This window comes from Aythya marila, assembly GCF_965140915.1.
Source record: "Aythya marila genome assembly, chromosome: 17".
In the NCBI taxonomy this organism is placed as follows: Eukaryota; Metazoa; Chordata; class Aves; order Anseriformes; family Anatidae; genus Aythya; species Aythya marila.
This window is the reverse complement of record NC_139058.1, coordinates 7,978,970-8,005,207: the sequence shown is the minus strand read 5'-3', so window position 1 is coordinate 8,005,207 and position 26,238 is coordinate 7,978,970. Positions and strand designations below refer to the sequence as shown.

Genomic DNA, 26,238 nt, shown 5'->3' with positions numbered 1-26,238 from the left:
TGCAACAGACGGTGTGCATTAATCACCGTGTTTATTGCAGCTTATTAGCACAATTAATTGTACACAATACAAATGTGATCTAACCCATAATCTGGAGATTACGAATGCTGCGTAAATCCAAGATGAAGGTCTAGGTCTTCAAGTAAAATGTCAAGTCATGAACACAAACAGTAATAAGAACAACCAGGCCTGCTTAGGAATATCCCCTCCACGTGCATACTACTGTACGTAACAAAGGTGAGCTTGGAAAACGACCTCAGCATCCCTCCTGTAGCCTAAAAGTGTAAGGATTTGTTTGAGAGCCTTCCTTGAGGCGGGGGCTGCTTGGCACGGAGCTGCAGGGCCAGGGCAGAGTTGCACAGCCCAGTACTCAAAGGGCAGTCCCACGGGAGTGGGCAGAGGAGGCCAGAATTCCCTTCCTGCAGATGTAACCTCGGCCATTTCCCAGCCCCATTCTGCATCTCAGGTCAGCCAAGGAAGGGCTGGTGGGCTCAAAACCCACTCAACTCTTTCTGACGGGTTTTTAGGGCATTTGGCTGCTCAGTGCAGCTCACAGCCCCAGCGAGGCACTCGGCCTCCTCACGCTACACCGAGAGAGAATTCGGCTTCTGTTACCAAAACTCACCTTCCCAACACACATCCACTGCCTGAGCCCAGCTCTGCGACAGCCCACGCAACTGCTGCGATCTGGGTACTGGGGGTTCAGCCAGGATTTGCCTCAGCCCCGCCGGGTGGTCACTTATCTAAAGCAACGTTCACTGGAGGGGCAGCTGGATACAGAACACCCCAAGCAGCGGGCTCACACCTGCTCTTGCTTGACCTAGTGCTGTAACTGTTCCAGTACTTAGTGTAGCGCTGTGTGGACAGGAACACAAAGTCAGTCCAGAGTCTCTTACTCATCTGTTCATCTCTGCCCAGGGCCAGATAGAAGACAGGCAGTCTTAGAACAGCTACGGGACATGGAGGGAAGAAAGTCTCACTGGTGAATCTTTGAGGCCTCTGAAGTAGCTGAGCAGTGACAGCAATGCAGCACCACACAGCTCCAAAACACACTTTGTCCTGCTCATCACAACACATCAATACCAGCCATTTACAGCATTTACTCTATTATTCTTGAAATAAAATCAATATGCAGACCAAGGCCAGAGAAATTCAGCCTGGGAGTTTATCAAATTCCCCACGTTGTTGGACAATCATTGATGAAACGATTATTCTTTATGCACTGATGAAGAATCTTCCATACAAAGCTCTCAAATTGCTTTACAAATTGTCTCTAATGCATACAGGGAGTGCAACGTTATTTCCCCCTGTCCTGGTATGCTCTGTCCTTCACAGTTCCTATTTCACAAGCTGTTCCAAGGCCACATTGCCTCTCCAGGTCTGCAGGAGAGACATCCATCCTCTCCCTTGGCAGGTGTCTTGACCCACTCTTCAATTCAAATTGCATTTTCTGCATTTTTCTCTGTCAGATCTTTTCTTAGGAGACAGTTCTTTTCCACCTTGACTGTACAACTCCCCATCACTTGTGACAGTCTCTTGAATCACTGACACGAATCAATACAGCGAATCTTGCAGAGGATGGAGCGAGGAGGTAAGAAAACAAATGTGAAGGTGTTGCAACCTTTTAAGTCCTGCGCTGTCAGCTCAGCACACCACGAGGCCTGACCGGAGTCATACAGCCAGTGCTAACACGAGCGCTCTACAGGGAGCTGCGGAGGCTCAGGGCTGCTCTGTGCATCTTCCAAACCAATGACAGGGAACTAAAGGCAACGTGCTACATGAAACGAGGCAGGGCAGGGCTCTCTCACAACACTGCTCTCTCTTTGTGCTGTGTCTCTCCTAATCAGCTTTCTGGACCGAAAACTGAGGCTTTCGCCGTCCGTAGCGCTGAGCAGGAGCACACAGAGTGCACATGTCCTATTGGATCACAGGGCAGAGTGCACTCACGTGGGCTGCCTGTCAGGGACCCAGCTGCGCCTCTGCAAAAGAAGGGGAATGAGGGAGGGCACGAACAAAGCCTGTCAGAGGGCAGGGAGGGGAACACTACCAGACACCGAGGTAGCAGCCGCGCTGGGAGGCTCACCCAGGGCCTCGCTCCTCGTTCACAAACTCATGGTTTTGGTATCATTCAGAAGTGTGGGAATAGCTTATCACCAAGGAGCTCGCTGCACTGATGAGTGGAACTGATGGTTCGATCCAGTCATGGGTATTAAAGCACAAAGCAACACAGCAAAAATCCATCCTGTGGGGTCTCTCCTCAAGGAAATGCTTTTACCCACATCAGCACCAGAAGCTGACAGATTTCCAAGTCCCTTTCTTCACGGTCCCACCAGAAAGGTCTCTTTTTACTGGACGTGGTGCTCCTCTCTCTCAAGGCAACTCTTGTCCTGCAGCTCTCAGAAAAGCCTGGCAGGAAGGGCGAGCACAGGCGGAGACGGAGACGCGGCGCAGCGGGCATCCGTTTCAGAGGGCAGAAGTTTATCACTCGGGACAGGATTTCCACCGGCTTTATCGCCGTGCTCCTTGTCTGGAATTAAGGCCCCCAGAGGAGCTGTTTCCACTCTGAATTAGCAATGAGGCCACTCTCGCAGCCCTGTCCCGGCTCACAGTGGGTGCAGGCAGCAGACACGGGGTGCACCCCAGCCTCACGGGCCTCCACATGCGGAGCCCGAGGGGCTCAGAGCCGTGAGGCGCTCACGCTGCAGCCCAGTAAATTAAAGTAAATTAAGGCCGGAGCTTGTGCTGGCGCTGGGGCCGATTCCGTGAGGCACCAAGGGGCAGGAGCCCTCCTGGGACGGCTGGGCATTAATGAGGTACAAAAGCACCAGCCCAGGGGGGCTGAAGGGACACAGCCCTGGGAGCTGAGCCTGCTTTATAAAAATTAATTAGTTAATTAATTAATTAGCCCTCAGCAGGCTGCACGGGTCTGACGGGTCTGCCCGCCCTGCGCCCCCTCACGGCCCCCTCACGGCCCCCTCACGGCACCGCGCGCCTCGCGCGCCCCCGCGCGGGGGCTGCCGGGAAGGCGGCGGGGTCGCCCCGAAGGGGTTGGGGGGGGGCGGCACACAAGGCGCATGCGCGCAGCCAGCACCTGGAGGAAAGGGCAGGGCCGCCGGGGAGGAGTCAGGACGGGAAGTCCTTCCTCTGTCCCCGCCTCCTCGCGGCGACGATTGGTTGCGGCGCGCCGAGGCGCTTCTCCCATTGGCTGGGCGCCACGTCGGTCCGGCGGCGGCATGGTTCGCTTCAAGAACAGGTGAGGCTGAGGGCGCGGGGCCGGGCTCGGGCCCGGCCGGGCCCCCCCCGGTAACCGGCGGCCCCCTCAGGTACGTGCTGTGCCAGGTGGTGGCCGAGGAGCCGCGGGGCCGGCCCTGCATCGAGGAGCGAGCCGTGGGCAGCGCCGTCAAGGACGCCATCGCGCGGGCCTACGGGGACTACGGGCTGGCCTGCTGCTCGCTGGCCTTCACAGGTGGCGGCCGGAGGGACCCCGGGGGAGGAGAAGGGACCCCCGGGAGGGGACAGAGACCCCCGGGAAGAAAAGGGGGACTCCCTGGAGGGAGAGGGGAACCCCCCCCCAAAAACAAGGGACGACCCCCGGGAGGGAAGGACCCCCCCCGGGAAAAAGGGACCCCCCCGGGAAGGGTCAGGGACCCTCGGGAGGGAAGGGGCTCCTTGGAGGAAACACCCCCGGGAAAGGAAGGGAAAAGAAGGGCCCCCCGGGAGGAAAAGGGAACCCCCCCCCGGGAAGGGGGACCCCCTGGAGGGAGGGGGACCCCCGGGAGAAAGACCCCTGGGAAAGGCAGCGATCCCCTCAGGAAGTCCCCCGAGGGAGAAGGGGTGACCCCCGGGAGGGAGGAGCCCCCCCGGGGAGAATGGGGAGGCCCCCTGGGATGAAAGAGCCCCGGGAATGAAAGGGACCCCCCGGGAAGTGACCCCTCCCCAAGGAGAAAAGGGGACCCCCAAGAAGAGCGACCCCCGAGGATGAAGGGGACCCCCCCGAGGTGCCGGTGCTGGGTGCCGCTGCTGAGCGGTGCCGGTCCCGCAGTGAAGTACCTGAACGCCTACACGGGCACCGTGCTGCTGCGCTGCCGCAAGGACTTCTACCGCCTGCTGTGCTCGGCGCTGCCGCTCGTCAGGCAGCTGGAGAGCCGCGGGCTGCGCTGCCCCTGCTTCCTCAGCACCCTGCACGTCGGAGGTGAGCCCCGGAGGGAGCACGGCGGGCACTGTGCTTTGTTAGAGGTGGCTTTAATTAAGGGACAGACCCTCAGTAACGCTGCAGGAGTCTTCATTACAACGAGCAACCAGAGCAGCAAATGCTGCATTACATTAATTTTTAAAAAACATGTTTTTAAAGTATAGCATTGTCCCTGTCCTGAAAATTAACCGCTTGGGACAAGGAGGTGGTACTACTTGTTAGAAATTATTATCATCACATCACTGGGGAAGCACAGTGTGGACACGCATCTTATCCTTTGCGTTAATAAAGGTGGTACCCAGGGTATTTATTGTGTGATACAAAGATCTTCGTGCTTTACATGGTAACACTTGGTTTCACGGTTTCAAAACTTGTTACATATCGTTCTTGTGACTCCGATAGGTACCATAAGGTCATGCCAGAAATTCCTTATCCAGTATAACAGAAGACAGCTGCTGACGTTGTTGCAGAACTGTACAAATGAGGGTGAGTTCCTCCAGCTGCTTTCCTGAAGAGCAGCCTGAATTGCTGGAGCTTTTGTAGGATGTGCAGGGCTGCTTCCAGCTCCTGCAACCGAGAAATGGGCCTCTCTTTACAAGTTGAGGACATTCAGCACGTGTTGAAGAGCTCAAGGAATGACCCTGTGTTGCCCCCTTTCTTGCAGAGGAAAGACAGCGCATCCGGCAGTCGGTGTTGAGCTGTTCCCTTACAGAAGAGCCGTCTCACAGTGGAGAGGAGGAAGAGGAAGAGGATGAGGATGACGGCACAGAGACAGACTGAATGTCACTTGTTGCTATTCACCTCTCTTCTGTACAGGTGTAATCACAATGATACCAATGATTTTCTGTTGTAAGTAAAGCAAGGGCTGGGAAAAGTACCTGTCTGTATTTAGACTTCATTTCCCCATTCCAGGTGTTGAAAAATAAAATGTTTTGTCTTTTTTTTAAATTGTGTTACACTTCAGTGGGTTACTTGTCTCTTTTGCTCCAGGAATCAAAACTACTAAAGAGCACAGAAACTCGATGTGATCTTCATGCTGAGGTAGAAGCAAGCTTTAAGCAGCTGGCACAGACAAGGAATGTAATTTTTCTCCTTCAGTACAGAGAGAGCATTAACATCTTTTAGTTTTGGACCTGATCTTCAGGTACACCCATTGTTCAGAAGGATATCCATTGTTTTGAGGCACAGAAGCACCAGTTGCATGTACAGCAGTAGAAACTACAAGGAATTCATGGTAGAACTTTAAGGCTCACCTCCATCCAACCCATTATAAAACTCAGGTACATGTACTGCTTAAATATTTATTAAGGTTACACCAATCAGTTACAGGAAAGGAGCACTGCTGGTAGCATCTCTTGAATCCATAGGAAAACGAGATACAACTTGATGCTGTCCTTTGGAGACTGCCCCTGCAGAAGGGACAGTTCCTCGCCTGCATGATTTTCCCTTGTTCTAGTGCTAGCGAGAAGTGGAGGCAAGTTGTACCAGCTCCAACTACTCTCTCTTGCCACCGCAAAGAAAAGTTGACTATAAAGGTGTAGGGATAATAAACAACAGATAATGGTTAGACACTTAAGTAGTAACTCCTGCTCCATGACTTAAAAATACTGTTACAAGTAGGAAACAACAGCATTGTGAACACAGTTAACTGCATACTTGAATCTTTCTTGCTCAGTGGCTTTCTATTCCCTCACCCATCATTTTCCACTACGTGTTTGAAGCATTAACAAGCTGTGCTACCACTTCTAGGCACTTGTCTTAGTTTCTTTGCACTCTTGACAAGCTGTGCTGTCTTTCCATCAAGTGTAGTTAATTGTGACCAAGTGTGAAATTAAGCTGCTTTCAAAGAACGCTTTGCAAGCATTTCCTCTCTCCTCCTATAGTAAGAGACATTCTTCACCTCCCATCACCCCCCTTCTTTCTAGTTTACAGCTGCATACAGTGTCTTGAAGTGTGTACTCCTTGGTACTAGCTTCCCTTGCACACACGCCTTAAGGAAGCACTTGTGTAACAGGCAGCCTACTGTTTTGAAATCAGACATCAATACATTGACAAGCTTTTTAAAACAGGGACACACCCAATGAATACACCAGCAGTGCCAGTGAGCACAGTCTGCTCCTTACTGGAAGCACATGAACAACTCAAAACCTGAGAGTGCAGGCGGGGCTGAACATAACAGAAGACACAACAACTTCCCCTGTAAATTAGGTGGTGCTTCATACCAACTCCCTGAAAGGAAATGCAGGATGCTAAGGTTTAAATGTGTTGCTGAAAGTGGTATTACGCTCCATGTTGATGTAAGAGTTCAAGTTACAGCTCAAGAAGTCTGCAGTATTTTAAGTGTGCGCATATGATTTATTGCAACTGTTGGCCTTGACTGGTACATTACACCTACAGTTCATTTAATTAACAAAATCCACACCACTTAACTCATTAGCTTTAAATCAAACCACAAGCAGTGCAGAATGCGACCACCCAAAAAAAGAGGGGGCAGGGGTCCAGAAGAGGCATGTTTCTAACCCGAGGTGCTTAGTGCAGATCAACTCACAGCCCAGAACCAAGCAGATACAGGCCCTTAGCCCAGTGCAAAAAACCCATCTGTGTTCCTTGCCGGGGGATAAAATATCTATGGACTCCAGCTATCAGTTGGCTTTCCACTTCAAGAGGAGCCAGTGTTGTAACATCATTTGTGTAGTTACTACCAAGAGCCCCAGGGTGGAGTGTTCATCCTAGATGATCTGGCTACAAAGGATTTGTTGGCCATGGTTGGCAAAAAAGAAAAAAAACCTAGCAGCCTCACTCACCCACATTAAAACAGAGTTGAACAGCTGCAATAAGCCAGGAGTTCCTTCTACCACTAGTGCCAGTATGCATTTTGAAATACACAATTTCAGCAAGAGTCACTTCAAAACCAACTAGCCAAGTTCTGCTTTACGCTCACCTCAGCTTTAAGTCTTTGAAAGCCAGGAGAACAGGAGGAATTCTTGCTCTTTAGAAAAAGAACAGATAGCAGCTAACACTTTAAAGCCAGGAAGCTCTTCTGCCCATTCCCAGCTCAGAGGAAACCAGTTTCTGAAGAGAGCAGTTTAACAGCTTTACTGAAACAGTGCTGCTGTCACAATCAGATGGGCTTCTGTGCACAAATACTTCTGGGGAAGTAAAGGCTCTCTGCCCCTTCGCTTAGGCAATACTGCAGCAGTCTGGCAGTGCCACGCAGATGTAAACACTTTCATAATGCTTATTAGGCCAAAAGAATTGACATGGCACAGACTAGAAGCCTTGGCTGAATGGTGTCTGGGTTGTTTCAAAACTTTGTTTCAGTATAAACCGATTTGGTAAGTTGGAATAAAAAGATCTTACTTCAACGTAACGCTGTCATGGTTTCCTCCTGAACCCCTAGAAGCCCTGGAAACACAAGTTTAGTCTGTCCAAATTTAAATACTTAAACTATTAGCAGCAAAACAAAGCAAAAGGAAAAGAAACCAGGAGAGGAAACTTCTCTTGAATAGCAGAATCACTTTGTGTGAACAACAGAGGTGCTGAACAGTAGCTTCTGCTTCTGTTTCTTTCTTTTCTTGCCTCCCTTTTCCTCTGTGAAGAATTAAAATGATATTGTCACTTTTCTCATGGAACAGGAACGTCATGCAGGAAACAATAAATGGTCTTCCCTTCCTAAATGACTTTATCAGTTTGTGATACTTCCTGTCAACTCACTGACCACAAGTAGCTTATAAAAAATAAATAAATACTGCAGACAAACTAGAGACTACCACAGCTACGTGCACCTAGAAACATGCCAAACTGATTCTAAGGTTGCCATTGCAACGGTGGATTCTAGGACTGCAACCATGCAGTGGTTTGCCTTTCGGATAGATATTGCTTTTATTCATGTCCAAAAAACATTACAACTGGAGCTTAAACTCACTGAAACTCCCTGCCTCTCGCCTCCAGTTCTCCACCACTCAATGCAGCCTCCAAAGAGGACCCAAAGCTGAACAGAACCAAGCATTATAAATGAGTTTTATCAGTTCTTCTCAATTGTTTCCAACTCTCTAATCTGAAATTCCAGCTAGCGGTATCTTGACATTTTGGTCAAACTTCAGTGGCAGTCCAGCTGCTCAGCAGGCTAGGCATCTCTGAAGCATATAACCTAAACTTCCTCGAGATAAAGCTTAAATAAGTTCCAACACAGATGGTAAACATGATGACCAGAAGACATCTTTGCCCTAATAGGATTCTTTGCTAGTTGGAGATCTCAGCTCCCACTAACAGAAGCCCTAATCAAGGTGCTCGGAAAACACAACCTGATACTCTTCGGACCTGTTCTGCAGCCTATTTTTGGTCCTCCAAATCCCTTCTCTCACTTCTATCAGAAGGAGAAATACTAATTTTTTTTTTCCTACTTCAGAATTTCTTCACTCTCCTCCAGCTCCCTCCCTTACCTGACAAATGCTCAGCTGCAGACGGTTTGTCCAGCTTCAGGAGGGCTGCCTCGATAGCTTGGCTGAAGGAATTCTGAAAGCTGGGCACAGGCATGCGGTCAGAGCTGTCACTTTCCCCATCACTGTCTGCTGGCACAGGAAGTGCCAGAGTGTTCTCATCTGAAAGAAAGGAAAGGAGAGGGCTTTACAAAACTTTGGCAGTGCAGATGCCTCTCCACACTCCAGATGTTTCTTGTGAAGCTGTAAGATTTCTTAAGATTTAGATGCACAGAAAGGAAGCCAACACAGCAATAGTTTTCTTACCTCTTGTCTTCGGAGCAGGTTTGGGCCACGTTTCTGGTTTTGCCTTTCCAACCCTCAACATCTATCAAAAACAATAGTTAAGATCCAATTAAAGATCCAATTAAACCCCACGCACCAGGACAATCCTGCATATCCCAGAGTGGCAAGTATATCTAGGAGCCCCTTCCAGCACTCAAACTCCATGCTGTCTCTAAGTTTCATCTCACATCATTTTTGTGAGGAAGCAGTCGTACTCTTAGACCTAACCCCAACTACAACACCAGTAATTCCGACAAGATTTACTCTGTCACGTGGCTTACCTGGGCAAAGGATGGGAATGGAGAGTCTTCTTCTAAGCTCCCACAGAGCAACGGGCTGGCCTGGCTGGCAGCAGGTGACAGTGGAGTTGGAATAGACTCTACAGAGAAAAAAAAAGCAGTTAATTAAAGCCAACAGCATTTGGCAAAGGCATTTATTCTGCAGCTACTAGTTATGAAACAAAAATAAAAGATTTTCCTATTTTCTGTAATTAACCATATTTATCCTACCAGTTCCATCCATTAATCACACAGTGGAAACTCCTGAATTTCCTCACTATTTTTATTTAAGGAAGATTTGCATGGTGATTTTATTTTTTTTATAGTTATTATTTTTGGGTGCCTTTTGTTTGCTTGTTTTGAAAAAAGCATTAAGAATGGCTTCTACTATTTTTTTTTTTTATGAACTGCAAGAAAGAACACATGGTAAAGCGTAACTGGACAACAACCTGAGTGCTTACCAGTTATGTTTTATTTTACTACAACATGAGGTGAAGATGGAGAAGGTAGGAAAAAAAAATAATGCTAATGGTGTTTTCCTGGCATGCGCACTCTTCTGCCTTTCCCCAGTCCCATCCCCTTTCCTCTCTTCTGCCTCAGCAAAGATTGAAACAGTACAGTAACTACAGCACAGATAGCATGGTCACTAAAATAAAAGCGGTAAAAAGCAGACAAACAACCAGAATCTCAACAGTCTCAGTCTTCTGTGTACGATCTTGCAGGCAATCTAGGAGGGTCGCTTTTGGTCAGTATTAAGGAAGTTTAGTCTGATGACCTGAGTAGTAGATCCCCAAAGAACAACCAAGAGGTTTTTGCAGATGCTCACCTGTCTGAAACACAGGGCTTCTGCCAAGAGGAGAAGGACAGAAGCTCTGATGATCAGTGCTGGTTTCTCCATGGCAAGATGTAAATGCAGGAAACTGCTGCAGATTCTCTAAAGCAATATGGACCTCTGGATCTAGAAAGAGGCTTTGAATTAAAGCACTACACATTGTGGGGGAAGACTGTCAATATGCAACTTGTTTCAGGATTCAGGGAGATGCCAGCGCAAAAATTTTCTTTCCATCTGCTATTTTAGAGACCAGTACAAGCGCTGCTGCTGGATGGAAGCAGCTCCCAGGCAATTTTTTTTTTTGCCTTCTTTACTTTCCACTCTATACAGTGATTACTATAAAAACAGAAATCAAGAATCCTGAGAGCTGTATATACCAAGGAAAAATAGTGTTGCCCTCGAGTGCCGTCTCTCTCCCATAATATCTGACTATGCAGGAACAGCATAACATCATTTAATGGCCTAAAACTGCTTTTTTTTTTTTTTTTTTTTTTACTCTACAGAGATTGTCCCTAATACACTGTAATCTCACTCTAAGTACACACTACAAACTAAAGGCCTTGGAGCTCATCCTATAGCTAAAGACATCAGCTCAGCAACAGATGAGTGGGAGCCCACTAGCAAGACTTACATTTGCCCTGTTTCTTGTTTTCTTCTATCTCAATTCTGCGTTCACGTCGTCGTTCATCACGAGCTTTCTTCTGCCGTAGGCGTTTCCTCTTTTCAATGTCATCTAGGAGCAACACACAACATCGGATATAAAAGAACCTCACCGATACTTTGGCAATGTTTTACTTTGTGATCGTGTTCAGTTATAACACATTAGCAACAAGACATGCTTACAAAACAACATATGCTCTTCCAAGCAGTCAGGTCTTTTTATTCTTTGAATAATTGTTGTCATTACAGCAGTGAATAGGGGTTGTTCTGACTAAACAGTCATCACACAGTTGACGAAAGAGGAGTAAAGCTGCTCCTTACGTTCCTTTTTCTGCCATTAAGGGAGAAATGCTCTCACTTCATCCCCACAGATCCTCTGACAGAGGCTAGTAAAGCAGTACCAACCTGAGAACAACTCTAAAGTCTCCTTAGAGATGACAGGTGGCTTCAGAGCCAGTTCACAAATGCTGAACTCACAGGTGAGGGGCAAATGACAGAGGTAGCGATGACGCTGTCTTATATCCTGATTTAAAACAAACAAAAAAAAGAGCAGATACATCATTGCAACAAGGTCTAGAGGGTGCCATACTGATGAACAGTTGTGCAGACAACACTCACCTTTCATGACATCAAATGGAAAAAAACCCACACAGCATAGTGACACAATAATCACTTTATAAACTACTGAAGTGTGAACGATGCTTTGAGTCAGAACCAAATGCTCCAAAACCTCCACCAACTACACCATAATCATACCTGGATAAAGTTACTCCAGTTCAGTTATTGATCTTCTTGTTATTCCTCTCTTCTCACATCACTGGAATAAAATTCTACAATACCAGTCCTCTGGTGCACCTGTGCTTGCACTAGACTAAATTTGCCCCTTGCACTTAAATTCTTTTGTCTGTCAACCTACACTTCACTTGATGGGAACAAGGTGAGTTCTGTATTTCTCCTTTCAAACTTGAAGAGAATTCTCTTCATCTCTGCATCCATTCTTACCCAAACACATGCTTTAATAAAAATTAATTAGGAATTACATGTAATTGTTACTGCATATGCCAGTTCTTACAATAGCTTATCCGAGGCAAAGGAATTCAAGATCCATTCTCTCTTCTAGAACTTCAGTGTCTTAAGCACTTTCACTGCCTCAGAGATGCCTCTATCTCAAACACTGAAGTTACTTTCCACCCTCTTATTTTACCTAAGATCCCACCTCTATCCTTGATGCTCAGAAGCAGCTGTTTGCTGAAGACATGCTGCAGAACACTCCTTTAGGTTCAGGAAGATGTGCCTAGTTCAAGGTACTCTTAAAAACAAACCAATGTTAAGCTTACAGTTCTCTTACTCATAAAACTTCCTACCTTCTAGTAGAAGAAAGCAAGTTAGACTACAGTCTACTTATCAAAATTAACTTCAAGTATTGCACCTTACACAGATGTCCTTCACAGATAAGCATGCCTACCCATTCACAGTAATTATTTCTCATTATCAAAGAGAAACATCTCACCTGCCAGCTGCAAAGATCAAGTTACTAGAACGTGAAGATGAAATAATTACCTCTGTCATTGAGTAGCCAGCTATCTCCACTACAGCTGCAGTTATCTTCTCTGGACTCTTCTCCAAGCTGCCATATTCACGAACAAGACACCGAACGTTCACAGGGTGAAGATACATGCACTGTCCATCCTCCGCTGTAGGACAAGACATCATTAGTTGTTCTGTGTCTGTTCATTGTTAATACTCCTCTCCCCACCTCACTAGTAATGAAACTAAAACTCCTTTCTAGAAGTCTAGAAGTTGTATTTCACAGAGCGTAGCTGAATCTATTGACCTGACAAGCGTCCTCCCCAAAAAAAGATCCCAAAGGATGCACCCTTGCCCCCATGACTCCAGGATTTCATTGCACTTACCTTGATAGAAATAGTAAAAGGGAGAGTTGTTATGATGTCCACTGCTAATTGTATCTTTACATTCTTGGTAGCTTGTTTCAGCTGGATTTAATTCTTCTGTAGTTTTCACATCAGGTTCCCCTATGGTATCCACCTCAGGTACTTCCTCTTCATCCAGCACTGCCTCTTCTGATTCCACAGGAGGCAAAAAGGAACTTGCCTGATCAGAGCAAGGCTCCACAAGCTCCTCGTCGAATGCAGAGAGATACTCCATGCCACACTACAACAGCGGAGGGCATACAGTTAGTACCACAATCACCTCTTTCAAAAGATGATCATTTCTGCAGAAGTCTTTGGTACCAGTTCACCCTGCACTGCAGCGTAAAGTGGCAGCACTAGGCATCAACGAGATCCACCCAAACACAACTGTTACCCACCTTTTTCTCATGGAGAACTGCAGGCTCTGTAGTCTTGGAGCTGTCTAGGACCAATTCTTCCACAGCTGCACTAATTCCAGCAATGCCACTGCTTTTATCCTTGTCAGCAGAGAGTGCTGTTTCTCGCTCCTACAGGTCATACAAAGAGAACAAGTTTTAGTCTCCTATTTTAGCCAGGAGTCTATCACCATAATTATCTTTAGCCTTGCTCTATACATCAGGTTTTCATAAATCTACAATACATCTGTGACAAAGACAGACCATTGAAGGGCAGTCCTCTTCCACTGCAGGACACATAAAGGCTCCTCTTAAAAGAAATATTCTCTACGTTTGCTTATGTTTGTTTGATAGAAGTTATCCCAGGAATTACTAGACCTGAAGGGGAAAACTATCTTCCTTTTAAATGAGAACTCCTTCACATTTCTGGGAGGAATACCATTTAATAAAATGCATTCTGTTCTGTTATCTTGAATGTCACATCAGATACCAGGAGCCCAAGGGCTACAATCTCCTCCAAGGTTCACACTGCTATTCTGGCAGTAAACATCACCATCTTGCTAGTACGTGCATCACAGAGACCAGAATAGTCACACACAACCACTTAAGCAGCAAAAGATAAATGCTCAACATACTGTTAAAAATAATGTTACTAAAAACATCCCAAGAGGTTCTCACCTTCAGTTCCTGGATAGCAGCCTCAATAAAGCATGCCTCCGGGGTGTGTTTTTCCTCCTCATACTGTTTTAGTAACGCTGCTTTCTCCTCCAGGATCACCAACTGCAGGACCTGCTCCCTGGATGCCAGAAGCAGTTTGGAATACTGGCTGTGCTGGTCATCTGAACAGAAGGAGCACCAAACCATTAATATCTTTGGGTAGAGGCACCAGTTTGAACTGGCATCAGGAACCACCATTTCTTCTGAAGTTCCATTACGGCTCAACTTTGAGTTAATCCACTGCCAAGTGGACAACATTTAGAGTTTGATACAAACTCTGCATCTTTATACCATTGATGACACAAGCTCGTGCCATGTACCTTCTCTGCTACACTGATCTCCCTGAAGTTGCAGTTTACCACAACTCAGTTGCTAATCTTCAAAACTCAAGTCCAAGTTTCCTTTTTTTTTTTTTTTTTTGGTGGAAGTATCACCCCTGTGTAGCCCTGGATGGTCAAAGCTTCCTGAAAATCCAGCCTGCAGCTTCTTCTTCTTCTCTCTATACTCAAAAATACTGCAACTGGAAAGTTTTGCAGAAGTGACCTACCTTTGTTTTGTCTCAAACTAATTCATAAACCCTTATATATTCAAAACCTGTATAGAACATTATTAGTCTTTTACAGGAAGCACAGCAGAAATAGTAGATAAACTAAAGAATTCCAAGGTCCAGCAAAATGTAGTCATCTTGTTACTAGAGCACTTGTCTTAACAATAAGCTTTACAGCATGTATAGAATCAAATCGCATGCGCATTCACCGGACCTAAGGGTCCAACCTCTTTTAAGGACTGTGTCTACAGAACATCCCATTAACGGTGAGGTTTCTGGGTTTGGAATGATCTCCAATCCAGTACTGCATCGAAGGAGAGCAGGGTTTGTTGTTTTATAATAGGATTTAGAGCCCTTTATTTTAAAAGGCTGAGGGACATGTAAGCACACGCTCTGCATGCTGGATGCCCATCGTGAGTTAGCAGACGCGACTTTTTACAGAGAGCTTGCACACATACAGCTTTTTGCAAATGCGGCTGCAAAATGAAGCGAGCCAAGACAGCCCACAAAACAGCAACGCTAAGTAAAATTATTTCTTTAGTCACCAAATTTTCATGATACCAACAGATAAGATGATGCATTAGTCACAGTACTTGACTGGAGAAAACTGTAGAAGTCAGGCAACAGATGTTTGGAATAGGTTTGCAATAATTTTGACTATTTCCCCAAATCGTTCACAGATCTTAGTTGATAAGTGAAGATGATGAAAACCTTGTTGAAGAATACATCCTTGAAATAGCTTAGACACAGTTATTTTTGTTAAGCTGTAGAATGAGGAGCCAGAAGGCAAAAGTTAAGGACACTGAAGAGCCAACAGAAGCAGCAAGAATGACACCAATGACTGTACAAGAAAAAATGCACATCAAGCTATAACAAAAATTGAGAAGGCAGGAGTCTGCAGTGCAGTAACTTGAAGGGAAACAGAACACAAGTTGAAGTCTTAGAAAAAACAAAGTATGAGTAGATTGCTTATTATTAAGATGTGGTCATTAAGGTTTTCAGCTACCCATGCTTTGTGGTCTGAACTATTTTAAGACAGCAGCATGGCACTGCCATGGGAAATCTTTAGCCAAGTCCAAGCCACAGTTAGGAAGGAGCAGGATGCCACGCACCAGTACTCAGACACACTCACCTCCAACATAAACAGGCTGCACCACATTCATCCACTGAGATTTGGGCAGTGCTATCAGAACACCTTTCTCTCTTCTCATAAGTTGCATCGTAATGACATCACCAATTGCATATTGGCGTGTTTCCATAGCAATAACGCTGCAACGTAAGGAGGAGGTTATTATTTTTACAGGGTAAAAATAGTATTTCAGTGATATATATCATTTAATAGATATCAAGCCTCACCTCTTAAGATCCTTCTTGTGAACAGAGCCGTAACAAATAGGGCACTTACTCCAGGTTTTCTCACTCAAGGAGAGATAGTGAAGGATACATGCCCAACAAAAGATATGCCCGCAGCGGGTGATCTTTGCTGCTGTAGGCGGGTACAGACAGATTGGGCAAGAGGGTACTTCATGGCTACAAATTCGCTGAAACAGCACACGAGAGGAACAGTACAAGTTATAGACTTGGAAATCATTCTGTGGCACAGAAACTAAACCTGTAAGATCTACTCTAATATATTAATCTTCCAGTTCTTCAGGTTCTGCTTATTTACCAGGAAATTAAGTACACCATGAACTAAATAACCATTTTGGTCAATATGTCGAATAGCCTTCAAAGCCAACCCATCTATTTTTACTCTAATGAGCAACTATTCTCATGTTTTCCCCTCTTGTATTTGTCATCACTTAAGAGCTAGCAACATTATCATCATCTGAATTCAGACATGAAGAAGTCAGCAAATGAACTGTCACCTCACACCAGCACATTTGCGCAGTCCTGTTTAACTGAGAGACTGAACTTACCTAATTTCATGAACATTCTAGTTTAGTCAGATGTTTTGTTAGCATCTGTATGTTGCAGAGACAAAACAGCCAACCAAGCACCTGATTTTTCAGTTCTCTCATAGGGTCAGGTAACAGTAAACGTACCTCCCCACCAGCTACACCATCCACGACGACTAGTCTTCACAGACTAAGTTTCTACTTCAGGTAACCCAAAGTTCTGGCCACAATTATCAGGAGATTTTCCACTTTGTTGCTAGGCAAGATGGGCCACTTATGCACAAGATAATTCTTCAAAATTCTACACTCTAGTCCTCTTTCATGGACTCATGCCCAAGTTTTCTGTTAATATCTCAATCACAAGGACTGAGTCTACAGAATGTCAGATACTATTTTTGATGAGCTCCCATCTGCGAAAGCAAGAAGAAGCTGCTAATTTTCCTAATAGATTTTAACACTTCTCTTTTCCTGTCATCAAAGTACTTCATAATATATTCCATGACAGATCATTCCCAGTATTGTGGGAGTGACAGAAAAGGCCTGAAGCTCAGAAACAGCTGAGTTTTACGTAACATCACAAAGAAGCAGTTAAAGACAGACTGAGTTTCTTAATAAGACAAAAAAAATCTAGCCCATCACAACTGACCACTTGCTCCACAAAGTCCCAGTTGACCAAGGTATCTGGATCAGCAAAGTGGACTGTGTAGTCCTGTTCTTCAGAGACAACAAACTGGCAGCTGGGGAAAGGCAAAGAGACAGATGATCCACTCAGTTGTTTCTGAAAACTCTTGGAGAACTATCCCATAGGATTCTCAGAGCTGCTTCTTTGTCCAGCAGAAAGCTAGTGGACACAGTTTGGAAACTTCTACCAACAAAACCCAACAGAGTTCAGTTCATAACCAGATTCCCAGAATACAGATATGTCTAATTTCAGTTAGACACAGCATCGCATACTACCTACAGAGTGAGCCGGGCAGAATGGTATTCCAAAAAAAAAAAAAAAAAAAAAAAAAAGGAACAAACAGAGCCAGCTCCATCAGGGATCTCTTAAAAACAGGGAATCCACAAGTGGAAAGAGCATGCTTACAAGAATTAGAACTACTACAGTTCCTGTAAGCAGACTTTGCTACAATAAGTGAAAATCAAGTCACAAATCAATAGGGAAAAATCAGAAGCATTAACACTGAAAATAGTTTTTATTATATTTAACGTGATCAGATATGGGAAGTCCTTAACGCAATTCAAATTTTAGTGAAAGTGACTGTTACTACCAGTCAAAAGAAATTCAGCTGCTAGATTACCATACTGATCACTGTTTGGGTTACTATTACATACTTAGGGACCTGTGATGTGAAGCCAACCTGAAGCAGCAGTTTAAGAATTAAGAGACCCCATGAGTAATTGCTTCTGGCACTTAAATTCAGATTAGCTTTAATCCAGCAACCACTGCCCCTACCATCTCAACATGCTGATTTTTTTGGAAGAAATGTTAACTTTCCATAAGGGAACTACATAGGTCTTCCCAAACGGAGTGTCATATTCCACATACGATGCTGGAAAAGTAAGGCAGAAGACTAACTGGCTTACATCCAAAAGACTCAGTCAACCAGTTACCTTGTTAATAGGTAAAGAAGAGAACTTCATATGTTTTTTCTCTTCCAAGTACAGTAATGAGTATTAAAAACACTAGAAATAACTTCGCCCTGGAAGAGTATTCAAGATCAAACAATTCCCCAGCCGATTGTTCCTTATGGCTTACTGTCTCTGTAGAGGTCTGAGAACCCTGCTAGTCTTCCACTCACTTGGCCTGTAGGAAGAGTTCCTTGTTGAAAGGTTTATGTCCCCACTTGTTCCTTTTCCCCCAGTTGCCATGTCCATTCCCATCAAAATGGCCTGCTTGGCCACGGGGTTCAAAAGTGAAGTTCAGTAAGTGGTTCAGATTGATCTTCTTGGGACCAGAGAACTGGGCAGGGCTGAACTCTGCCCGTTGAGCCTCTGCTACCTAAGAGACAACAGCATTTATTAGAACTTGCTAGAATTTACTGCAAAAGCATCAGTACAAGTTGATACCCAGGCCCCAGCAGTGATCATGTGCAGAATATGCAGCACCCTCCAACTCACCTTCTCCTACTCCCATTCCGCAAATCAAGCACTGCAGCCAAAGTGCATGAGAACCTGGAAGTTAGAACTGAATGGTCTTACCCCACACAGATGAAATGGAGGAGAGCAGAAAAACAACCCAAATAACGACAAGTAAAAGCCAACAATACCTAGTAGTCGAGGTTAATAACAGAAGAAAGCTGTTGAGATCCTGGCAGTATTCTTTTATATGGCCAGTAACACACATTTGGCTACTATTGCACAAATAATACTTGTTTGTAGTTAGTTTCCATATAACAAAGCAGAGAATGAGGACTGAACAGAGACAGCAAGTGAGTTTTGACAGAGTTAGCATTTTAGGCAGGCAGCTTTGCTCATCCACTAAAACTGAAAAAAATCAATGACTTCTGTATCAATGCAAACCCACCAGTGATCTACAGTATTCATACCCACAGCAGCATAAGCAGCCCCGGTCTGGTTTTACTCCATCTTGATGTCACCAAGGCTAATTAGATTACTTTCCCAATGCCACTACCACGTGCAAATTTGTACACTCAAGTGCTTAGACACAATCATCCCGGACTTTTAAAAGCTAGGAAGTGTATCACTATGGATTTTCATGAAGAACCTTTGTTTCCCGAGATATGCACGTGGCCTGCCTAGGTACCCATTCCTCAGGTGGCATTTCCACTAGTTTTACTGTTCCTTTTTATGGCAAGTCTCTCAGAGCAGAGAGCACTCCTCTTCTGTTGTTGCAAAGTTGTTCTGCTCACACTCAATGTGGCATCTCAACGATGTTAGCACCTCTTATCGCTCCTTCCCTTCCCAGCCCAGGAGCTGAATACAGAAGACCTATCTAGGCAGGTCAGAGCGATCCTCTCGTCCCAAGAAAGAAGGCCTTGGAGACACGGCATTACAATTCTCACCTCATCTCGTCTTCCACCATTACAAGAGCTAAAAAGTTTGCCACTTCCGCCGCTACCTCCCCTCTGAGGGGGCATCTTGTTAAAAGCTTTGCTTTTCTGTGAATTGGAGCGACGGGACTGACTGGAAAAGTTCTCATTTTTGGAATATGCAGTTTCTCTTTTACGGTTATAACGCTGCTTGGATCCATTCGCATTCTTTCCATCTGAAAGAGAAAACAAGGATCAGACGGGCAGCCCCCAGCTCACCGCACGCGCAGCGCCCCGCAGGCAGCGCGGCCTTTCGGCCCAGCACCTGGTGCCAGCGCTGCTCAAAGGGCTCGCGGCTATGCCAAGGTCTCCTGCAGCCCACAAACCCTTCCACTCCTATTACTGTCCAAAGAGCTGGTCAAAGAGCACGGAAGGATTTATTTGCTGTGCTCTGTATTTCTTAGAGCACCTCAGTCTGCTTCATCCAGGTCTGGAGACGCCATCATTAGACAGCGGCCTGAGGTGTCACCTGTGTGACAAGTGACAAACCCCAGCGCTACATCCTCACACCCAGCTGTTGTCAAGTTTTGGAACGGGGCCATTTGTCATTCCATTTCTGAATATCCTACATAAATATGCTGGATGTCCTTATATAAACACTGCGGCCTGCGTTTGTCTGGAAGCCTCCCACTTGGCAGGACCCCGCTGCCTGTTTTCACTCAGTCCCGCCCCTACGTTTAGAAGTCCCCAACAGATCCAATTCCCTTCTAAAAACCCCCTGTTGCTTGCGTAAAACCAACAAACGCCGATCGATCCTGAGGGACGAGCCCAACGCTTTGGCCTCGCGGGGCACAAACCCAGTTCCCAAGCACCAAGCCCACCCACCCAGGCAGCGAGGAGCTGCACACAGCCATGGCCATGGCAGGGGAACAGAGGGGAAAGCACACAGCAAAACACCACAGGATTGAGGCTCACGAGAGCAGTAAAGTCCATCAGGATCTTGAGAGGGGTTTCCTGCATGGGAACAGCTGCCTGGTTAGGCTGCTAGAACAGTACATGAGAGCTACATGTATGAAGACACTTCTCACAGCCTCAACCCAACATCAGAGGGGTCTTGGTTACACAGGCTGCTCACCCACCCGCTGACCTCGTGCTCCCACCAGCTGCTGTTTCAGCTCTAACAGGAGTCAGGCTGAGAAACCAGGCAGGTGAACGCCCCAGGCCCAGCCAGAGCTCTGTGCACCCCGGCCGTCCCCAGATACCCAGCGTTATGCACACCAACGCCTCGCGCTGGTTACAACACCCTGATCCTGTCCCTAAAGGCCTGCTAGTTTCTCCCTTCCCGTGTCATAGTCCTCCCCACCCCTTAAAGCAAGTCCTGTGTGGCAACAGGCACGTCCCGTAACTCCTGGCCGCGTTACTCACAGGCAGTTTTCATCACCAGTGCCTCCAGCTCGGCCCTTCCCCTGCACCGCCTCCTGAGCGGTCACAGCAGCTGGAATGGGACCCCTCACAGCCTCCCTTTTTCTGGTTACTTTTAGTTTTCTGTCCCACCAACACCCCCAAGACAATGAGCGGAAGGTCTGTGCGGTACTGAACATCACTGAGGATCCAACCACGTAGTAAGTCACTCCATCAGAGTGCCGTGGCTGGGCTCAGAGGGGGCCTGCTGCTTCCTGCTCATGGCAGATTCCCATCTTTGCCTGCAACTGGAGCTACAGAAGTCAAAGGAGCCTCCTGCTGCTTTTGTGTGATGTGGCAGTCATATTACAAGCAGATTTTGTCACCAGAGCCGACCACTTACTTTGCTTTCCAAAGGCTGAGCCCATAATTCAGAACTAAACCAATCCCCAAGAACCACAGCCGTGCTGAGGCCCACAGCCTGCAGGGCTGCAGCACTTGGGCTTGGTGTTATCAGGAAAAAAACACACCACAAGCTGCCAAGCACTCAGGGTGTAACCCGGTCTGGCTTGGTGATTATTCAGATAGACCTTTTTTTGAGAGTGTTTGTGGGAAAGAGGCTACAACACTCCCCCTGAGGCTCCGGTCACAAATTCAGGCATTTAGGAGGGGTTCGGAGCACTGCTGCTGCTCACAGTGAGCAGAGCCTGGCACTTCAGGGCTCAGCCACCCTCTGATCCCCGCAGTCAGTGCACACCCTAGAGAGGCACAAGCCCGCTGTGCCCACAGCGACTTGGCAGCTCCTCTGCAACCACGAACTGGGGTGAGGAAACAACTCCAGAGGACACAAAGTGGGTTTGGATGATCCTTCACGAGGTCCAAGGGCAGCTTGTACCTGCAGCTAACAGGAGAATTTCCTAACCCTTGTTGTTTTCATCAAGTTAAGCACCATCAAAGGCACCAACTTGTCACCAGCTGGTTTACACACATTCCTGGCATGCTGCACCACTTCAGACAGGCTCCGAGAGCCTCTGCGAGCCCCTGTGAGGACTCTTAATTTCACAAGAAAGTCCTCTCCACCTGTGCCCTCCTTAGGAAGGGCCTCACATGACAGTCTGAAAACACAAACCTGATTTTACTGATTGCAGTTTCCCCTCCCAGAGTAATTATTTAGGATTGCTTTAGAGGATTCTGGGCCATCAGCGTAGCAATGGAGTCGACAGACGACCAGAAGTTTGAAATAAGCGTTTGTAAGCTGGACCACCTCTTTTCTTCCCCCCCATTTGGGTTTGGGGGGTTCTTTTCTCACTTCTTGGCAAATTAGAAAAGAGCAGCACTGCTGAGGTACTCACTCTTGACTCAGGTCCTCAATTAGCCCCTCTGCACTTCACGAAGCTGAACCTATCACATTTTTACCCGTTCACACTCCAAGAGAAAACTTACAAAGTAGTGTCCATGTGATTTTATAACACCAGCAACAACGCTGTTCTTGCCTTTCGGAGCCAACCCCACAACCTGGGGGTTCTCCTGATGGACACCACCTTCTGGTAGAGGACCTTCACCTCCAGGGGAGTTCAAGTTCCCGGGCCTAAAGGCAGCAGCCACAGGCACCCAGTTTGGTCCTGGAGCTGCAGCACTGGTTGCTGCACTTCCCTTCCATCTTTGTGTCTTCAGCTGAGCAGCATTTGAGCAAATCGTCCTGCACAAGGGGAGCTGGGTGAGGGATCGTGCTGAGCCCCCAAGGCATTTGCATGAAAGCACATCGAAGAGATTTGTGCTGCTAAGGAAAATATCCCGGTGAGCAAGGGGTGAATAAGCAGCCATGCGCCCCGGCAAAGCTTGTTTGTGCTGTAATAAGAAGGCCCAGGAATGTCTACAAGAATTCCTCTGTCCGTCAGGTCCCAAGGACTGCGCAGAACCCCAGCAAGGCAATTCTCCTTTTGCTACTTGATTTCATCCCCATGGGATGGGACTCCTAGTGGCTCACTATCAGAACTAAAAAAAATAATACTTTTTCTGTTGGAAAGTTCTGAGTTCAATTTAGTTTCTAAGACCTAGCCCAACAGGTAGCTGGAACACAATTTCCCCAGGACAGAGAGCCTACAAGGTTGCAGGAGAGGCCACTTCTTCGATTCCTCAGCTGGACTCGGCGCAGCAGGTAGCTCTAAAAAGCACAAAGGACAAAAGCTTGACGGGATTTAACAGTGACCACTGGTGCGAACGTGAAACAACAGGTCAGCCTGTTGGGGATGGGCTGCAGTCCCCCACAAACACTTTCCATTTCAAAGGAGACTCAAAGTTCTCAGAGCACCTCCCGTACAGTTCCTGAAACAGGGGAGAAACCGGGCGGGCCACACCAGCTGCAGGCAGCCACGCCATTTCCAGGTGGATAAGGAACAGGAGACAGAAATCCTGCGCGGTGACATGCCAGCACCCTGAGCCCAACAGCCACCAAAACACACCCACCCGCTGGCACCGCCGCAGCCGGGATGCTCAGCCCATGGTTGTTGGCCCTCACCTGCCCGAGTGCCCCTTCTCATTTTAGTTTTCAGCACCCTGCAGTGAAGAGGCTCCCAAACACACAGCTACGAGAACAGGTCCTGTTTTTAAAAGGACTCTTTGATGCACCGTAAGGGTAGCAACTCATCCCAGATCACTTCTCCCTCCGCTTTAGTTAAGAAACAAACATCTCAGAGGCAGAACTGTGCCATGCCAAATCATTCTGCTGTATTTAAAAATAAGTCTTCAAAATAACTTTTTTTTTTTTTAATTAAAAGTTAGCCTATTGTATTGGAGTAGAACAGCAACAAGCACCATGATTTATACCCTCACTGCTCCTCCTCAACTTGTGACCTTGCTTCAAGCCTGTGAAATGTGGCAACCCACAGGAATCCTTTAATAACCTCCCATTTGGGGCTGGAATGTCAGAGCCTGTATTTCCTTCCTCACTCCAGGTATTGTTTCTCCTGCACGCAGGCCCCCCAGCACAGCACAGGCCCCTTACCTCCCCTGCTGAACAGTGCTCCCGTCCTGTGAGCTGCCCTCCCTCCTCACACCTCTAAGGCAGCGCCGTCCTTCCGAGGTGCCCCGTGGTAAGGCAGGGTCAGAAACCAGCCCGCTGCAAGGGGAAAGCCTCGGGCCTGCCAGGCTTTCACACCGCCTGCCGTAATGTAAACAGAGCTGATAGGCTTTGTTATCCCAGCTGAAGCCTGGTTCTAAGGACTCCCACTGCATGCCTAGCACCCGGCATCCCCTGCTTCCAGTGGCCTGGCCATGGAAAATGGAAATAAGAGACTGAAAAACATCAACAGTGGCTACCAGTAATAAAAGCCCTGCATGAAATCCTGCTGCCGATGCCAAAAAATTTCAAATCCATTCCAGATTGCAACACCTCCAAGATACCAACGCTGTTAACCCTCTGTGAACACCCTAAGTGTTACAGAAACAAAGCACTGAGGAAGGAATCACTAAGGCAATGGTGCTGTAGCAACCTGCAGGCAGTCTCCTCATGCTTCTGGGACTAAGCCTGCTCCTTTCAAGCACTACTGCCCCATTTTTAGGTTTTGAAAAGAATGCAGGGGTGCCAGGAACTTTCTGCTCCCGATCAGCCTTAGGGAACTGGAGGGGGTTTAGGTCTTACCTTGAAAAAATTCATGACAGGGCCCACAATGGCTCATCACGACCCGCGCTGTCAGCAAAACTGGCTGTTTGCACTGACAGCTGCAACACTTTGATTAAAGTACCAGATAAGCAAGTAACGTGCACTCTGAACCCTTCCAAAATAAGTTACCAAAATACAGCCTGCAATGGGAATGCTGGGTGTGCTGCGGGACCTCCTCAAGCAAGGACAGAGCACTGCACTCAGCTGGAGACCAAGATAAAGTTAAGGCTCCTCTTAACAGGGAGAGGCAAATACGTTCCAAATCAGAGCTTTGGCTCTCAAACTGATTACTCCAACGCTAGTGGCAATCAAACATGCCCCTTTAGAAAGAAGAGAAACCGCAGCTCACTGAACAGGAAACAGGGCTGGAAGAGGAAGGAAGAGGAAAGCAAACCCCAGCGGTGACCCGAAGGGAAACCTACCAAGGGCCGGCTGAGAAACAAACACCGCAGCAGGGGGGAGGCAGCTGAGCTCCACCACCCGACAGAGGCACCGGGGTGCCCGGAGCCTGCTGCTGCTCCCTTCCCGTGGCTGCCCCGGGCCCCTTCCCTCCCCCTCCATGCCCCTTCCCCCCTTACCCCCCCCGGCGCTCACCGCCTTTGGGCTTAGACTCCCCGGCGGCGGGCCCCGCCGATGCGGAGCGCGGCTGCTGCCCTTTGCCGCCGGCCGAGGAGCCGGGCGCACCGGAGCCGCAGGGGCTGCTCTTGTCCATGGCGGGGGCGGAGGCGGGGGAGGCGCCGGGCGGGCTCTGCAGCATCAACGGGCGCCCCGGCGGGCGAGGGGCGGCCCTGGGCGGGTGGGGGGGGGCTCGGCGGGCGCTGGCGGAGCCGGCGGGGGCCCAGGCTCATGGCCCGCGGCGGGGAGCGGCGGGGGCGGCGCAGCGCGGCCTCGGCCTCCTTCATGGCGACATCTTCTCGGCGCTCCGCTCGAACCGGGGGAAGGCCGCGGGAGGCCGGGCCGGGTCGGAGGGGCTCCGGGCGAGCCGCGCGGGGGGGAAAAAGCCACGGAGGGAGCCCCGCGGGGCCCGGCGCCGCCTGGCCCTGCCCTGCCCTGCCGCCCGGCGCCGCCCGCAGCCCCGCTGCTCCGCGCCGCCCCGGCCCCGGCCCCGGCTCGGCCGCCGCCGCTGCCCCGTAATGGCGACCAGGCGCCCGCAGCTCCGCCCGCACCCGGATGGAGCCGGGCCCCGCGGGGCGCGCCGGGACTTGGGGGGCCGCGAGGGGTGCCGGGACATGGAGGCGCCGGGCTGCCGCGCGGGGCGTGCTGGGAAATGTAGGCGCGGGGCCGTGGGGGGAAACGGGGAAAAAAAGGGGATAAAAGGGAAAAACGGGGGGAAAAGGGGAAATAAAAGGCCTGCTACGTCTTAGGGAGGCGCGATGGGGCAGCACCGGGAGTCAGCGTGCGAACAGCAGAGTCTGAGAGGGCGCGAAGGATCACATTCTGCCACCGAATTGTAATACTTGTTATCTGTAGACTTTTTTAACTTCCAAACTTCTCCTTCAAAGCAAAAAAAAAAAAGTTTAACATTTCAAAGGCAACAGAGATTCTAAATGTATTTTATTGAGTATCTACACCTGCTGATCCCTTTCTCATTATTTTGGAGGCAAGAGCTCAAAGTTCGCTAAGACAGCAGTTCACAGTTTTCTTACCAAAAAGGAAAAAAAAAAAAAAAGCGGGACACAGACAGAATTAACACATAACCCTCTAACAGAAGCCACATAAGAGGGCTTTTAGCTGCTGTTTGTCCCTAACTGGGATTTATTATTCTTAGATACATTGATGAAGTTATGAGTGTGGATACCACAATGCTTATGTGTTTTGGATTTGAGAAAGGATTTTGTTAGAAAGCCAGTCGTTCACATTCACAGGGAAATAAGTAGCGCAAGCAACACTAGAGAAAGAGAGAAAACAGCCATAAAACTCTCAAAGTCAGAACAACATTTTTTATTGGCAAATAAGCTGGCTGTGGAAAA

At 47.8% G+C, this 26,238-nt stretch overlaps 2 protein-coding genes across 2 annotated transcripts; one reads left to right on the top strand and one right to left on the bottom strand.

Moving 5' to 3' along the window:
• Positions 1-3,231: 3,231 nt before the first annotated feature.
• Positions 3,232-5,326, top strand: POP5 (POP5 homolog, ribonuclease P/MRP subunit). Its single transcript, XM_082774353.1, has 5 exons — positions 3,232-3,253; positions 3,324-3,466; positions 4,043-4,192; positions 4,595-4,678; positions 4,857-5,326. The coding sequence occupies exons 1-5, from the start codon at positions 3,234-3,236 to the stop codon at positions 4,970-4,972; spliced, it is 513 nt and encodes a 170-aa protein (XP_082630479.1). The 5' UTR covers positions 3,232-3,233; the 3' UTR covers positions 4,973-5,326.
• A 153-nt stretch (positions 5,327-5,479) lies between these two features.
• RNF10 (ring finger protein 10) lies at positions 5,480-25,427 on the bottom strand. Its single transcript, XM_082774352.1, has 17 exons — positions 24,863-25,427; positions 19,240-19,442; positions 18,016-18,215; positions 16,860-16,950; positions 15,672-15,856; positions 15,448-15,584; positions 13,730-13,890; positions 13,055-13,183; positions 12,639-12,897; positions 12,286-12,419; positions 11,131-11,248; positions 10,697-10,798; positions 10,060-10,191; positions 9,237-9,334; positions 8,938-8,998; positions 8,635-8,793; positions 5,480-7,783 (listed from the first exon to the last, which is right to left on the bottom strand). Exons 1-17 carry the CDS (start codon positions 25,023-25,025, stop codon positions 7,707-7,709), a joined length of 2,409 nt encoding a protein of 802 aa, XP_082630478.1. The 5' UTR covers positions 25,026-25,427; the 3' UTR covers positions 5,480-7,706.
• Positions 25,428-26,238: the final 811 nt, after the last annotated feature.